This window comes from Agelaius phoeniceus, chromosome 16, assembly GCF_051311805.1.
Source record: "Agelaius phoeniceus isolate bAgePho1 chromosome 16, bAgePho1.hap1, whole genome shotgun sequence".
NCBI classification, from domain to species: domain Eukaryota; kingdom Metazoa; phylum Chordata; class Aves; order Passeriformes; family Icteridae; genus Agelaius; species Agelaius phoeniceus.
Genome location: NC_135280.1, coordinates 2,334,421 through 2,349,988, shown reverse-complemented (window position 1 = coordinate 2,349,988; position 15,568 = coordinate 2,334,421). Strand labels below are relative to the sequence as shown.

Below are 15,568 nucleotides of genomic sequence, written 5' to 3'. Positions count from 1 at the left end.
GGGTCGAGGTTAAAAGTACAGCCTTTATTGATATGATCCAGATGGGCTGATCCCTGCTGGGGGTCCATTCCCCAGGACACCAGGGACCAGCTGTAAGGCCCAGGGCTCACAGCCCCTCGCTCCCTGCCCCCCGTTCTCCTTAGCAAAGCATCCTCCCACCCAAACTGGGAGTCACTCCTGTCCCCCAGCCACGGGAGGAGCTCAGCACTGGTTTGGGGCAGCAGCATCCCCAAGCAGGGTGTGACAGGGGCCCACACCACCCCGTATGCCCCCCAGGAAGGGCAGGGGCTGAGCTGGGCCCTGTGCTGGGAGAAGGGGGGACAGAGGGACAGCCCCAGTGATCCCCCTGGCCCCGGCTCGGGGGGAGGCAGCTCCAGGCTGAGCCTGGCGGTGGCAGCAGCGCGGGTGCCGGGCTGGCTGTGCCAGGGGGGCCGTGCCAGGGGAGCCATGCCCGGGGCACCAGGTGCCCCCCAGCCTTAGGTGGGCGGCTTGCGGAACACGCTCCAGGCGTGGAAGCAGCGGGTGAAGGGCCAGGGCTCGTTGCCTTTCCGCACCAGCCGGAGCTTGCGGGGATGTGTGGGGTCCTTGGAGCGCATGTGCTGGATGTAGACCTGGGGCAGAGCATTGCCGTGGGGGCCTGGCCCTCACCCACCCTCACATTCCCCAGCCCAGAGCTCTGCAGCAGCCAGGTCAGGGCCCAGAGGGGAGATGGAAGTGCCCAAATCCTCCCCCATGCAGTCCCAGGATGGAGGGAGGTCTTACCTGGCACGCCTTGAGGCTCAGCTTGATCTCCACCTGGCTGGTCTGGGTGCCCACCCACATGTAGACCTGCAGAAAGGATCAGCAGCTGGGCTCAGCCCACAGAGCCATGGAAGATCTGGGCCCAGGAGAGCCTCGTGCCCCCAGCTCACCTCCCGCCCGTTGTCCAGCAGCATGATGTCATCATCAGCCAGGTCATCCTGGCAGAAATCTGAGCACTTCTCTGACACGGAGAAATAACCTTTCTCATTGGAGCATCTGCAGGGAGACAGACAGGGACAGCATCAGGCATGAGTTTGTTAGGACTCAGCTCATGCAGAGGGCAGGGATCTGATGGAGCAGCTGTTCTGGCTGGTTGGTTTCCAAAGGGGATGGACTCTGAGGCCAGTGCCCACCTGAAGAGCCGTGAGTGCTTCATGTAGTCAGCATCTTCATCGTAGGGCTTCTGGCCCCCAATGCCCACCCAGAAGAAGTTCTCAGGTTCTTCTCCCTCGTTGATGACCTGAAAGGAGAAACAAGGCTGAGTGTGGCCTGGGTGGGCACTGTCATTCAGGTAAGGTGGCACTGAGCCCTGCTCACCTGTTTGCTGTAGGAGTCATCAAACATGTGGTTCATGATGTCCTCAGCCAGCTTGGCCTCGTCAGGATCAGCTGCCCGGCCCACCCAGGTGTAGACAATGCCCTGGTTGTCCGTGCTCTCAAAAGGCACCTGGGGGACAGTGGGGTCAGGGCTGCCCAGAGGGGCAGGAGGGCGCCCAGGCAGCCCTGAGGATGCTCAGTCATGAGCAGTACCTTGAGGATGAAGCAGAACTCGGAGTTGAGCAGAGCAGCGTCCGTGTTGATCTGGATGCACCTGGAGATGGAGCCCCCCCAAGGCACAAATGAGGGAGAGCTGGCAGCTGTGCCCACCAGCAGGTATCCCAGCTGGATGTGGCACCCGTGGGTGCTGCCTGGCACTGACCTGGTGCAGAGGGCCCCGCCGTTGGTGCGGATGTGGTACAGGCTGGGCTGGGGAGTGCTGACCCTGTCCTTCCTCTTGCCCCGGTGGATCACAAACCTCCTCTTGAAGTGCGAGAGGAACTTGGGGTTCTCCTGCTGCTGGGTCATGCGCACCACCTGCACAGGGGTGGGGGTCAGAAGGGGCATTGGGACTTCCCAAACACCGCTCCAAGCCCCAGCTGCACCCCCCTGCCAGCTCCCATCTCTGCTGCTGTCTCTGCTTCAGCCTGAGGGGCAGAGAGGGGTTTGGGGAAGAAAAAAGGCAAAGGTGGGGCACCCCTGTGTCACCCTCAAACTTTGTCACCTCCAGCTTGCCACGGAAGTGACTCTCAAACTTCTTCTGGAGGCTGAAGGTGAAGGTGAGCCAGCCCATGTTGGAGGCCTCCCGGCCCTGCCAGAAGTAGACGATGCACTGGGAGTCTTCCTCGGGCTGCTTCTCCTCCTCTTCTTCCTCACCCTCCTCTTCCCCTTTGCCTTCACCCTTCTTCTTTTTCTCCTCATCCTCCTCGTACTCCACTGGCACCCAGTACCTGAGGGCAGGAACAGGGAGTGATGTGAGGGATGGGACAGTCGGGAGGACTGGGAAGGGATGTTGGGGACAAGGTGGCCCTGCAGCCCCTGAGAGGGGACAAACCAGCTGTCACCTGCACAGGAAGACGTAGCAGTCGTGGGTGTGGAAGTGGCCAAACTCCTCCTCGGGCAGGCGAGTGAATTTCTTGCCCTCCAGCACGAAGCCCTCCATGCCATCCAGGTCCTCGTTCCACTCCTCCATCAGCTGCTCCGCCTGTGGCCCCATGAGCTGTGTCAGCCCCTAGCTCCTCCATCAGCACCCAGCCCCACGCCATGGGGGAGCCATGGGGGTCCCCAGCCCTACCTCGCTGAGGGGCATGGGGGGCTGGCGGGGCAGGAAGAGCGCAGTGAGGTCGGCCTTCATCTGGTCCTTCTTCTCGGCGTCCTTGCGGACCTTGCCGGCCAGGCCCCCGTCCTGCAGCACCGTCTCGGCATTCCGGGTGTAATCCACACGCAGGACATCGTCCCAGTTCTTGAACTTGGACTTGAACACCTGCAGCACACAATCACTAAGGGTGGGAAAGACCTCCAAGATCATTGAGTCCAACCTGTGACCAATCCCCACCTCATCAACCAGACCAGAGCACCAGGTGCCACGTGCAGTCGTTCAAGGTGTAATTGGGGAGCAGGTAACAGACCCTCGGCCTCAGCCCCCTCCCAAGCACCCAGCACCCATCTGAGGGCTCCGTGCCCCACCTGGCACTCGGTGCCCTCCAGGTTCCTGGTGACCATGGCGTGCTTGGGCCGGTGCAGCATGGTGCACAGCTCCTGGCTCAGCTTCAGCGCCGCCGCCCGCACCAGCCGCGACGATTTCCTCCCGATCCAGATGAAGACGTCGGACCAGCAGTCCAGGATGTAGACACTCTTGGTGTCCAGCAGGCTCTGCAGCTGAGGGCACCACAGGGGAGAGGGGTCAGGCACCTGCAGGCTGTCCCAGCTGGAAAACGCCCTGCCTGCTCCCAACAGAGCAGAGCATCCCCCCGCCAGGCGCTGCTGGCTGAACCTCCCTCTCCTAGGGCACAGCTGGAGGCACAAGGGGCATGAAACCAGTCTCACTGGTCAGACTGGGAGAACCTCCCCGCCCCATCCTACCAGGCGCATCTCTGGCATCAGATCAGCCTTCAGCCTCTTCTTGTGCTCCACGGAGAGCTTGTAGTTGATCTGGGGAAGCTCCAGGTAGCCCAGACCGAGGCCGACCTGCAGAGGGGATGGGGACAGAAGTGAGTGGGGGCTGCAGGACCTCAGCAGGGCTGGTGACCCTATGGATGTGGCTCCCCACCTTGTACAGCTTGGGCTTGTGGGGCTGGAAGTCATCAGGGACACAGGGTCGGATCTCCTCGGGCTGCCCCCCCAGCACCTCCCAGAATTCGGGGGTCTCCTGGCCCTGGGTGAGCAGCGTGATCTCGGCCTTGCCCTTCCGCTCATTCTTGTTGATCTTCTCGGCGAAGAGCCTGCAGTGGGAGCAGGTGAGATGGCAGCTGGGCTCCCCACACCCTGGCACCCCCACCAGCCCTACCTGGCCTTGGTGGTGCTGCTCAGCGTGGCCTGGCTCCCACGCCACACCAGGAGGTCAAGGCCGTGGTCCAGGAGGAAAACAAACCTGGTGGAGAGAGGTGAGAGAAGTCAGGAGAGAATGGGGTGTGCTGAGCATTTTCCCCATCCTGGGGGTCCCTGCAGGGCACCAAGGGGGTTTGAACCCATATTTTTGTACAAAGGTGCTGGCATAGCCCATTTGCACCACAGAACTGCAGGTATAATGTCTCAGGTGGATTCTGCTGCACCTTCTGCAAGGTCCCTCTGTCCCCTGGCCACTCACCGGGGGTCCAGTGATGTCCCTTTCAGTGCCACTGGCTCCAGCTTGACATTCTTCTTCCCATAGACACGGTAGAGCCTGGGGAAGGGACAGCCATGGTGGGACACGGGGCACTGCCTGCCCCACACATCCCCCCAGCCCCTGTCCCCAGCTGTACCTGGTAACATATTGTGTGTCCTCAACGGTGAAGAAACCGCTGGCCGTGCCACCCTCGATGTAGGAGATGTCATTGTCAAAGACCTGGGGGCAGGGAGGGGGTGAGGGTGGGACAGGAGGGGTTAGGGGCTACAGGGGAGCTGGGGGTTGGCCTCACCTGAAGGAACTCCTCACTTTCATCCCCCATCTCCTCCCGGATGCTGCGGCACTCAGCCCCCAGGTAGTTGCGGAGGTTGACGGCGTGGATGGCTGAACAGGCCTTCTTGTCCAGTGTGGCCTCCTGCCCTATCCAGTAGTAGATCTCCCAGTTCAGGGAACCATTCTCATCCAGGAAGGTCTGGGAAGGACAGGGTGTGAGATGAGATGGCTGCAGCTCCTGGCAGGGGATGCAGGGGACCCTTGGTCCTCCCCGGGTACCTTAAGCACGATGTAGCAGTCGGCTTCGTAGAACTTGCCGTGGAAAGCCTCATCCACCAGCGTGGGCACGAAGTTCTCAATCTGCCAGACACAGAGGCCAGGCAGCTGCCCCACGTCCTCGCTGAAGAACTCTGAGTAGTCCAGCTGGGGCTTCTCCAGGCCCTGGTCCCAGCGCCGCGTCTTCAGGTCCGGCGCCTTTGCCTCCCCACTCTCCTGTGGGACGGGAACAGGTCAAATTAGGGACAACCAGAACCCTGCCAGCACCCAAGGTAGGCCAGGGACATTGGGATGCCCTCAGGTCCCCTTTCCCACCCCAGACCCTACCTCTATCTTCTTATTCTTCTCCTGGGCCACATCTGACATCCCCTTCAGCACCTGCTTGGCCTGGTCATCCTGGGCAGAGTCCTTGCGCCGCCGCAGCCGCATCTTGCGGGCCAGCGGGTCCTTGGTGCTGCTCCCTGGGGACAAGGGCACAGGGTGAGAGGTGGCCTGTGGGCACCCTATGGAGCAGGGCTCACTCCCCAAGCTCTGCCAGGGCCGTGCCAAGGCAGGGGCTGCGTGCCCCCCTCCCTGCAGGCGTACCCGCGGCAGCGGCGGCCACGGTGGCGGGGGAGGCGCCGGCCAGGCGGAGCTGGTTCTGCAGGGAGAAGTCGATGTTGTACCACTCCGAGGAGCGATCCGCCGGCTTTGGGGGCATCACCAGGCTGGGGTTCTCTCGCACGTCCAGGATCTGCCAGGGAGGGCACAGAGACCTTGCTGAAGTAAGGTCACAGGGGCATTGGAGTGTGGCATGGGGTGGAGATCTCCGGAGCACTCCAGGCTTCAGGGAGATGAGGGGATGTGGGGGAGCTCCACGGCCTGCCTGGGCTGATCCACGGGGCAGATTGCAGGGACTGGCCCTGAGCTCCCCTGCCATTGCCTCATCCAGCCCACCCTACAGCCCTGGGGTCCTAAGGAGGTGCTGGGGCTGTGGTGGAGCCAGCCCGAGACTGAAAGGTTCTGGGTGCCCACCTCCAAATCCGTCAGGAAGTGGATGGCCTCTGGCAGAGTCACCAGGCGGTTCTTGTTCAGCACCAACTTCCTCAGCTTGGAGCACCTGTGGGACAGTGATGCTGGTGACCTGTGACCACACAATCTCTGTGTTCCCTCTTGGGGACACAGCAGATCCAGCTGTGTGTTCCTTACCTGCACAGGCTCTCGGGGATGAGCTCCAGGTTGTTGTTGGCTGCCATGAACTCTTCAAGGTTGGTGAGCTTGCCAATGCCCGAGGGGATCCCGTCAAAGTCCAGCTTGTTGGAGTTCAGGTACATCTTCTTCAGCTTGGTCAGCTTACAGATGGCCGACTGGGGAAGGGGGAGATGGTGGGGTGAGGGAGAACCATGGAACCACGGGCAGGGATGGCACACAAGGGCAGGGACATACAGGTAAGGAGGTGAGCTGGTTGCGGGACAGGTTGAGGGTCTCCAGCTGGGTCCACTGGTCGATGCAGAGGGACAGCTCTGTGATCTGGTTGCTGCTCAGGTTGAGGCGCCGCAGGCTGCCCAGGGTGTAGAGACACTCGGGGACACGGCTGAGGTCATTGCAGGACAGGTCCACATCTGGGGAAAGAAACAACGGGGTGACACCACCAGCCAGACTAACACTGGGGCTGGGAGAGCTCCTGGAGGGCTCTGTGGGTGCCCCAGCCCTACCTGCCAGGTTCACCAGGGCCTCCAGGCTGGTGGGCAGGTTGCTCTGCGTGCGCTGGGTGTTGCGCAGGTGCAGGGTCTGCAGGGCTGTCATGGCCGGGAGCTGCCTGAGGAGCAGGGAGAGCCAGAGGGCAGAGAGAGAGTCAGGATGGAGCAGGAGCCTCAGTGGCAGCCCTGCCAGCCTGGGGAGTGGGGCTGTACCGGAGCTGGGCGTGCAGCAGGGGGTTGTTGTTGAGGATGAGGGTCTGCAGGTGCACCAGGCGCCTCATCTGCGGTGGGAGACTCTCCAGCTTGTTGTCACTCAGGTCCAGGTACAGCAGATCCGTCAGGTTGATGAAGAGCTGGTTGGGGATGGTGTCGATGCTGCAGGGATATGAGGAAATTCAGGAGGGCCTAGGAGCTGCACCAGGTCTCCCTTGAGGAGGGGCAGAGAGCAGGACCCAGAGCAAAGTGTGACCAATGGAGGTGGCCATGGCCAGGAGGAGAGGATGGTCACTCTAGCCTGGACTCACCTGTTGTGGCCCAGGTTAAGGACCAGCATGTTCTTGGCATTCTCCAGCTCCCTGGGACACTCTGTGAGCTGGTTGTAGCTCAGGTCCTGGGAAAATGGGAGCACAAAGCAACTGTCACCTCCAGCCACCACTACCCAAACCTCAGGACTGGGGGGCATCTCCACGGGCACAGCAGGAGCTGGACCAGCACACAAGGAACCCAGGGAGCCCATCCATGGCATCAGCCTTTAAAGGAGGCATTGCCAGAGGGTTACCCTGCTGACAGCCAGCTGCCCTGGAGCTCAGCCATGGGCTTGGAACTGGTGCTCCCAAGGAGCACAAGGAGCCACCAAAGTGCAGGAATGGGATCCAGGAGTCTGAACTGGCTCCTGCATCAGCTGAGGAGCCTGTGCACCCACCAGCACTGAGAGGTCATCCAGCTGGAAGATGTCATCAGGGACTCCTGAGTTCTTCAGGCTGTTTGCACGAGCCACAATTGCCTGCAAAGGGGAGAGAGGCAGGAATGCAGCTGCCTGCTGAGCCCCCAGGGTGCCCAGGTGTGATCTGTGTGTGCCCTCAGACCCCAGAGGTGCCTGGGGACCCCCGAGGCAGGAGGGGGACACTCACCCGGAGGCAGGGCAGGCCGGAGAGCTCCCCATGGAGTGTGGTGAGGCTGTTGTGGCTCACGGAGAGGTGTTCCTGCAGGGAAGGCCCAGACAGGCCCCAGTGAGCAGAGAGAGGAGCTGGGGCTGTGCAGGGCAAGGGATGGGCCCCCACATTCATGTGGAGGCTCCTCCATCCCAGGAGAGTTGGGGACTTGTGAAGCCCTGTCACACACAGCGCTGCTGGCACACTCCCAGTCCCAAACTGGTTTGTTGGCCCAGCGTGCCTGTGCTGCCTCCACATCCCTCCTCCCCTGGGGATGAGGACACCTCAGCCCTGCTGTGGAGTTTGGGGTGCTCTGGGATGCCCAGAGCTGGCCCACACAGTCCCTGTGCACACAGATCCCAGTCCTTGGAAGTGCCTCTCACTGGGAACAGGCAGACGTGGGCACTGCCGGGGTGGGAGGAATTTCCCTGGGGAAATGTTTTGCTCTGAGCATCACCAGCCCGGCTGTTGCCTGCTCAGGAACACAAGGCACTGGCAGGCTGTGGGTGGGATGCCAGGATTTCAATCTTGCTGCGGCCCCCGAGCACCTGGCAGGGCTGGCAGGAGTGGCACAGAGGGATTCCCTGCACCTGGCACAGGGATGGGGACTCCTGGCAGCGTTTAAAGCCCTGAGTTTGTCTGGCACTGACAGGAGGAGGTCCCTGATGTGCTGTGGACACCACCAAAGCCAAGCTGAGCCACGACTCCACCAAGGGCCTGGTTGAACCACCCAAAAAACAAAACCAGGCAGTTGCCAGCTCCTGCTTTTTATATATTTTAGCAAAGGAGAAGGGAAAAAAGCCCCAAAAACCTTGATTGTTCCCATTGTGAACATCACCCTTCCCTTCTGCTATAGGGTAGAGGATCTAAGCATGGTTTTTAATCTGGTTTTCTAGGAAAACAAGGTGAAACCGAGTGCAAGTCCATGCCAGCCCCACTCCTGACAGCTCCTGCATCCCATTTCAACCACACATTGTAGCTCAGTGCTATTATTAGACACTGGAGCATCTGCTGCTGAGCCACCAGGCTGGCAGGGATCCTGTCAGATCCTACAGCCCCAGCAGGACAGGGGAGCCGTGTTCCACCCCAAAACACGGGGCTCACCAGCTTCTGGAGAGCAGCGAGCTCCTCGGGCAGGTAACAGAGCCCCGTGCGGTTCAGCTTCAGCCAGCGCAGGCTCGTCATGGCCTTGACGTGCTCCGGGAAGTACCCGCCCTGCAGGGGAGAGGAGGAGGAGGGTGAGGACCTGTCCCATAGGATGAGGATCTGGGGACCTTGGTCTGATTGAGGCTCAGTGGGCAGGGGAGGTTTGGGTTCGAGCAGTGCTATGGGACTGGGAAGTGTGGGGTTGTGATGACCCAGTCCTGAGGGACGGGGAGATGTGGGGATTGGGATCAAGCGGTCCCATAAAATTGGGAACTAGAGGGCTGGGATTGCCCAGTTCTATGGGAATGGGAGCTGGGGGCCATGGAGATCCAGTCCTATGGGATTAGGAGCTGGGATCACCCAGTCCTATGGGAATGGGAGCTGGCAGAGGGGAATCGATCATTGCTAGGGGACTGGAAGCTGGGGGGCATGGAGACCCAGTCCTATGGGAAGGGGAGCTGGAATCGCCCAGTCCTATGGGAATGGGAACTGGGATCGCCCAGTTCTATGGGATTGGGAACTGGGATCGCCCAGTCCTATGGGATCGGGAACTGGGATCGCCCAGTCCTATGGGATCGGGAACTGGGATCACCCAGTCCTATGGGAAAAGGAGCTGGAATCGTCGAGTCTTATGGCAATGGGAACTGGGATCACCCAGTCCTATGGGAATGGGAGATGGGATCACCCAGTCCTATGGGATCGGGAGCTGGAGGCTCGGGGATCACCGGTCTCTCCGGGACCCCGTGGGCTGGGGGCCGGGTGGCTCAACCATAGTGGCTTGATGGGGGTCAAGGATCCCCCAACCCCGCAGTGCCCGTGGGCTCGGGACCGGGACTGCCCCGGGTCACCCACCGCGGGCGGGGCCGGGCCTAGGATTCCCCCGCCCCGGGGGCTGAGCTAGGCCTGACAGCCCCGCGGGGCGCGGTCCCGCCGGGGCGCTGTGGGCCGGGCCGTGCCCCACTCCCGCTCCCCCGCACCTTGAAGTCGTTGCCGCTGAGATCGACGCCGCGGACGAAGGGCAGGACGCCGGTGGCCGCCATGGCGGAAGGGCGGAGGGGGACCCTGAGGCGGCGCCGCGCCCCGACAGGCCCCGCCCCTGCCAGGCCCCGCCTCCAGCCCCGCCCCGGCCGTGACGCACCGGGGATTGGGCGGGGCCGGGCGCTACTTCCGCGCGCAGGTGGGCGGGGCTGCGCTGCCCGCGCCCCCATTGGCTGAGGCCGCGCCGGGGGCGCGCGGTGAGTGCGGCGCGGGGGCGCGCGCGGGCGGGCAGCGCCGGGCCCGGGCAGGTCCCGGTCCCGCCGTCGGTGCCGCCTCCCCTCGGTCACTGGGGTCGGGGGGGCTCCCTTCCCGTGGTACCGCCTCGGTGCCCCGCGAGGCTTTGCGGTAGGGCTGGGTGAGGAGCGGGTGACCCTTCCCCGGCGTGTCCGTTCCTTCCCCGAGCTGCCCCTTCTTCCCCGGGGGCGCCCCTTCCTCCCCCGGTGTGTTCCTTCCCGGGGGTGCCCCTTCCTCCCCCGGTGTGTCCGTCCCCCGGTGTGTCGCTCCCCCGGGTGACCCTTGCCCCCTGGGCGCACCCAGCCGTCCCGGCGGCGGCGGGCGCCTTTATCCCGGAGGAAAGCGGAGCAGCGGAACCCCTCGTTCCCCAAACCCTGCGGCTGTGCCTGTCCCGGGGTGCCAGGTCCCCCAGCCCGGGGTGACGTTCCCGTTCTCCTCAGGGTGACCATGGCGGCGTTTTGGCAGCAGCGGGGCAGGCGGCAGGAGAGCGGCGGGCTGGGCAGTGTCCTGGACGGGCTGGGCAGCGTGTTCGATGTGCTGCTGGCCAATGCCAGGCTGGTGCTGGGCGTCAGCGGCGCCGCCGTGCTGGCCATCGCCACGCTGGCTGTCAAGAGGGTAAGGCTGGGATGGGCACGAGAAGGTGCCCAGGAGAGCTGGGTTGGCTCCAGTGTGCTCCAAATGCCTTGATGTTTGCCCTTGAGATGGTTCCTTGCATATGGCACAAATGGCACTGGTGCTGGCAGCAGTGCCATGGGCATGGAACTGCCTGCTCCCACCCTGTGGGGGCATGTATCCCTCTTTGCCTGGAGCATTTGGGATATGCTATCCCATCCCAAAAGGCACTTAAGTCCCCAAAAGGGACTGAAGTTATAGTTGCGTATCTGTTTTCCATGTAAAACCTGCACAAAGACAATGTGCACATTTATGGCTCCCCCTAAAACTGTTTTTTTTTCTGAGCAGAAGCCTTGAGTGGGGCTGTCCCCCATGTGTGTGCTCCAGAGGGGCTGTTGTCACCCTTAAATCATAGAAAACAAAGATAACATCTTGTCCTCGTGGGTTTTCCCTCCCTCCAGCTGATTGACCGAGCCACCAGCCCTCGGGATGAGGGCGATCCCAAAGCTGAGCAGAAATCCCTGGAGGACAGCTGGCAGGACCTGGCATTGATCAAGACAACACCAAAACCCGCCAAGAAGCAGAGAAGGGAAGACCTCAGCGCGCTCCTGCTGTCTCCAGCCCAGCCCGTGGTGGCAGGTGAGGCTCTGGTGCCCAGGCAGGAGGATCACCTTGCTGTGCTCCTGCTTGGGTGGCCCTGCCAGAGCTCTGTGTTATTTTTAGCTGGGTGTCTGGAAAGCTGACCCCTCTGAGCCTGCCCTCCTGGGAGGCTCCCGAGCCTCAGCCCCTTTTTAGGCAATGCCTGTGGAAAGAGGATCTCAGCAGGACCTCTGGTGACACCCGGGGTATCCTGGCAGGGGCTGTCGGCATTTCTTTCCTCTGGCTGTGCTCGTTTTCTGGGTCAGCTGTGCCTGCAGGAAGGTGTGCTCGGGAGCTGCTGCAGACAAAGGCTGCCTTGTCCAGCTGCCCATGGAGATGGCGTTTTTCCAAGTGGGAAAGTGGCCCAGCCGGGTCCAGGGCATGTCCTGAGATAATGGCCCCAGAGCAGGATTGTCTGTAGGATTCTCCTTTGAGGAGGTGGAGGGGCAGGCACTGATCTCTCTGATGATCAGTGACAAGATGTGAGGGAACAGCAGCAGCTGTGTCAGGGAGGGTCAGGTTGGATATTAGGAAAAGGTTCTTCCCCCAGAGGGTGTTTTAGCACTGCCCAGGCTCCCCAGGGAGTGGTCACAGCCTCAAGACTGCCAGAGCTCCAGGAGTGTTTGGACAACACTCTCAGGGGCAGGGTGGGATTGTTGGGGTGGCTGTGCACGGCCAGGAGCTGGACTGGATGATTTTTGTGGGTCCTTTCCAACTCAGCATATTCTGTGATTCTCTGACCCTGGCAGCAGGTCCCTTGCCTGGTTCCCATCCCTGGCTGAGGAGTGAGGTTGGGAACAGTCAGGTTTTGGGGTTGGTTTGGGCCCTGCATGGCTGAGAAGTGCTCTTAACATCAGTGGGCTCGATGGGGGCTCTTGGTGAGGTTGGTGCCACCTCCAGAGGGAGGGGCTGAGAGCTGGGCACCCACCTTGTGCTGCTGAGGGTTTCAGATGATGCGCTCAGAGCTGTGACTTCTCCTTTCTCTTCCCACAGATCCCAGGGGCTCCTCTGCCCCTCTGGGGGCTCAGGTCCAGTCCAGCCCCGTGCGCTGCCTCACGCTGCAGGAGAAGCTCCTCTCACACAGCAGCCAGCTGGCTGTGCCCGAGTTCCAAGTGTCCCTTGTCCCACAGCTGGCCAGGAGCATCTGCAGCCAACTGCAGAACTTCCTGCGGAGCAAATTCCCGGAGCTGCCCTTCGGCCGCCTGTCCCTCAGTGGGGCCCTGCTCGATGGCCTCGAGGTGCTGGCAGCTGACCACGTCCACCTCATGCTCCCGCTGGTCCTCGACGCCGGGCTCTGGAGCCTCATCTCAGGAGAGGACACCGTGGTGAGGAACCCCCAGTACTGGATGATCAAGAGGATCGACCTGGGCTATTTCCCTCGTGGGTGCAGCCCCTGGGACAGGTTCATGGTGGGCCGGTACCTGTCCTCCAGCGTGCTCAACGAGACCCTCCACAAGCTGCTGGTGGCCTCCATCAACTGGCCTGCCATTGGTGGCCTGCTGGGCTGTGCCATCCACCCCGTGGTGGCCTCCCGGGAGCTGAAGCTGGAAGTCAAACACGATCAGCTTGATCTGAGCATCACCCTCTTGCCAGTGGTGGAAATGGAGGACAAGGTTCTTCTGGCTGTTCCTCCTGAAGGACTGGTGGAAAACCTGTGGCTAGAGAGCTTTTACAGGGCGGAGGTGTCGAGGCTGAAGAAGCTGGATGCCGCTGACTCCGGGGCTCGGCAGCTCTGCCTGCGCATCCTGAACGGCGTCTGCAAGAGCCAGCCCAGGCTGCACAAACTGGGGGGCAGCCCCCTGAGCCACCTGATCCTGCACCTCAGTGACACTGCCTCGGACTGGGCAGAGGAGAGCCTTGCTGACAGGTTCCAGCAGGTGCTCGAGGAGCTGGTGGCTTCCCTGGAGAAAGGAGTCCTGCCTTCCTATTTCAACCCCAAAATCAACCTGTTCTCCAGGCTCTTGGAAGAGGAAATTGATGAGATGGGCTTTGTGCTCTACAGGGCCATAACTGAGCCAGAGGTCCTGCTGAAGTGACTGGTGTGTTGGGAGCTCCTGAATGTGGGGTGTTGCTCCCCTGCCTGCTGCTCCCTGCTGTGAGGGCTGTGATGCTTCTAGTTCACTAGTCAGTAAGAGGCAAAGTTCTTGCACTTTATGAGGAAAAAACCCACGTTTCCTGTGTGAATAAAACGTGCCTGAGCAGAGGTGGGTGCTGGCAGAAGGAGCCTTTGCCTCAGAGGCTCTGCTGAACCCGGGCTGAGAGCAGCCCACACCACACATGTGAGTTCTGTCTGCTGGGAGCCCAGTGAAGCATGTTTGGTCTCTGGCTCCAGTGTCCTCTGCCTGTCCCAGCTGTCAGGTTCCCCTCAGGCTCTGAGACCAGCTGGAGCTGGAGGGGAGCAGCCCCTTCCTGCTGCTGTGTCCTGCAGACCCCTCAGGTGCCACGTCCTGGGTTGGTCCTGTCACCAGCAGCCTGTGTGGCCTCACTGTGCCAGCACTCGGGGCAGGGGGGAGCCTCACCCTCCTGCAGGATTTTGCCAATCCAAAATAAGCCCTGTGGGTGATCTGGGTGCTGGATGGTACAGCCATAGCAAATGGGGGTTCATTCCTTGGAGGCTCTTCCAGAAGGGGTGAGCTCAGCCCTACCTCTTTGTTCTGACAGTGTTGATGCTGCCCCAAAGAAGGGGCCCTTGTCCCGTGCAGTGTTTGGCTGGAAGATGTCCTGAACAAGAGCTGCTGGCTCTGGGGAAGCTCCTGGTTTCAGCTGGAGGCTGCAGCAGGGCTGTTTGCCCTCCCCAGTGGGTGGGTGGCTGCCAGTGTCTGTCTGCAGGTACCTGTCCCCTCCCAGTCTGTCTGGTCACCTTTTCACACATGTATTGCTGCTGTCTTGAGGTCCTTCTTCCCTGGAGCACCCTGGAATGGGGTGGGGAAGCAGGGCAGGAATGATGTGAGCAGAGTGCTTGCAAGAACTGAAGTGGTTTATGCTTTTTATTAAGAAGATATCTTTTGTTTGGGTATTTTGTTGATTTTTTTTTCTTTTCCTTTGAGTGGCTGCTAGTAGGGTTTGGTCTGGCTCTAGTCCCAGAGAAAAGCAATTTATTCTTATATTTAATGGGAAGAGCTGGTTGTGCTCGTGGGTGGAGCTGGAGAAATCCTGTGGACTTCACTGTGAGCAGCTGTTGTGGTTTAGTTTTCTTTACAGCTATCATCTTGTTTATGGGAGGAAAAAAACCTGCTTTTCCCCCCAGTCTGACAATTCCTTTGTTCCTCCAAACCACTTCCCAGGTGTTAGTGATGAGAATAAACCTTCCCTGTGCACACTGGTTCTCTGCTGTCAGCTCTCCTTTGTCTCCTTTCCCCTGCTAAGGGCTGAAATGACTCCCCAGCTGTGTGGCCTTCCTGGGAACCACCCAGGGCATGTCCCTGCTGCCTGGAGAGCTTGGTGATGGTCAGATCCCATCCTGCAAAGTCTTCCTCATCCTCTTCCAAAGCCCTGAACCCACAGAGTGCCTGGCTGCAGTGTGGGAGCTGTGGACACTGAGCTTGTACCACTTACAGAGCTCAGCTGAGCATTGCCCAGGCTGAGATTCCTAAAGCTGGTCCTGGCTGATCCACCAGCAAGGTTTAACCTGCTCCCTGTGTCCTGCACAGCTGCTTCTCACTGCTGGTGCCATTCCAAGGTGGCTGGCCAGGCTGCTGCCATGCCTTGGCTCAGTGGCTGCATTCCAATCCTTGTCATGTTGGTATTTTTAGGCCACGGCTGTTGATGGTGGGAGTGAGGGCTACAGGGAAATGCAACCCAAATTCTCCTGGCTGTCTGCATGGATTTAGGCCTGATAGCAATGGACTGCTGCAGGGTTTCAGGCTTTCTTTCAGAGCTGTGGGCTCTGCTTCCAGCTCCCTCCAAGGGCTCCAGCCCATCCCCTCAGTGCTGGCCCCAGGAACTGCTCTGTGCAGGGTCCTGAGCAGCACTGGAGCTCCTGGCAGCAGAGCACACAGCAATCCTGCAGATTCCCTCCTCTGAGGAACAGAGGAAGCCCCAGCAGAGAGGGAAGAGGCAGCCTGGCCTCCCAGGGAGTTCAGTCTGGACTCAGAACAGGAAAACAGAGCTTCTCTTCAGCTCAGCCAGCTCTGTCTGTCTGTCCCAGGTCAGCAGATGCAGCTGGTGAGATAAAAAACTTTTTCCCATCTCTTTGTAGCTCACTTCTAAATTGCTGTGGGGAGTTTCTGCCAAGAAAGCTCCTCTATTGTTCCAGTGATTGGAAAGAGCAAGATTTGGCTGGATGCTTTTACAGTAAAAGCTTCACTATTTGATGTAGGAAGAAATAATTAGGGAAAGCTTAGGTGTCACTGCATCAAA

The 15,568-nt window shown here is 60.6% G+C and overlaps 2 protein-coding genes across 4 annotated transcripts; one reads left to right on the top strand and one right to left on the bottom strand.

Annotated features, from left to right (window-relative positions):
• Positions 1-3: 3 nt before the first annotated feature.
• Positions 4-9,797, bottom strand: FLII (FLII actin remodeling protein). The gene is made up of 30 exons (XM_054643552.2): positions 9,664-9,797; positions 8,645-8,755; positions 7,520-7,591; positions 7,312-7,392; positions 6,914-6,999; positions 6,603-6,764; positions 6,405-6,508; positions 6,136-6,311; positions 5,899-6,056; positions 5,725-5,809; positions 5,296-5,443; positions 5,038-5,171; positions 4,714-4,926; positions 4,454-4,633; positions 4,298-4,380; positions 4,144-4,218; positions 3,844-3,927; positions 3,607-3,778; positions 3,420-3,524; positions 3,024-3,215; positions 2,632-2,820; positions 2,402-2,541; positions 2,062-2,287; positions 1,720-1,874; positions 1,551-1,611; positions 1,339-1,467; positions 1,155-1,261; positions 912-1,017; positions 763-828; positions 4-611 (listed from the first exon to the last, which is right to left on the bottom strand). The coding sequence occupies exons 1-30, from the start codon at positions 9,724-9,726 to the stop codon at positions 477-479; spliced, it is 3,798 nt and encodes a 1,265-aa protein (XP_054499527.1). The 5' UTR covers positions 9,727-9,797; the 3' UTR covers positions 4-476.
• An 11-nt stretch (positions 9,798-9,808) lies between these two features.
• On the top strand, positions 9,809-14,533 carry MIEF2 (mitochondrial elongation factor 2). Of its 3 annotated transcripts, none has more exons than XM_077186866.1 (4): positions 9,809-9,921; positions 10,399-10,573; positions 11,032-11,209; positions 12,203-14,533. In XM_077186866.1, exons 2-4 carry the CDS (start codon positions 10,406-10,408, stop codon positions 13,243-13,245), a joined length of 1,389 nt encoding a protein of 462 aa, XP_077042981.1. In that variant the 5' UTR covers positions 9,809-9,921; positions 10,399-10,405; the 3' UTR covers positions 13,246-14,533. The 3 variants fall into 3 exon arrangements, with proteins under 3 accessions (XP_077042981.1, XP_054500023.2, XP_054500024.2); XM_054644048.2 differs by lacking the exon at positions 9,809-9,921 and adding an exon at positions 9,929-10,069; XM_054644049.2 differs by lacking the exon at positions 9,809-9,921 and adding an exon at positions 9,945-10,079.
• Positions 14,534-15,568: the final 1,035 nt, after the last annotated feature.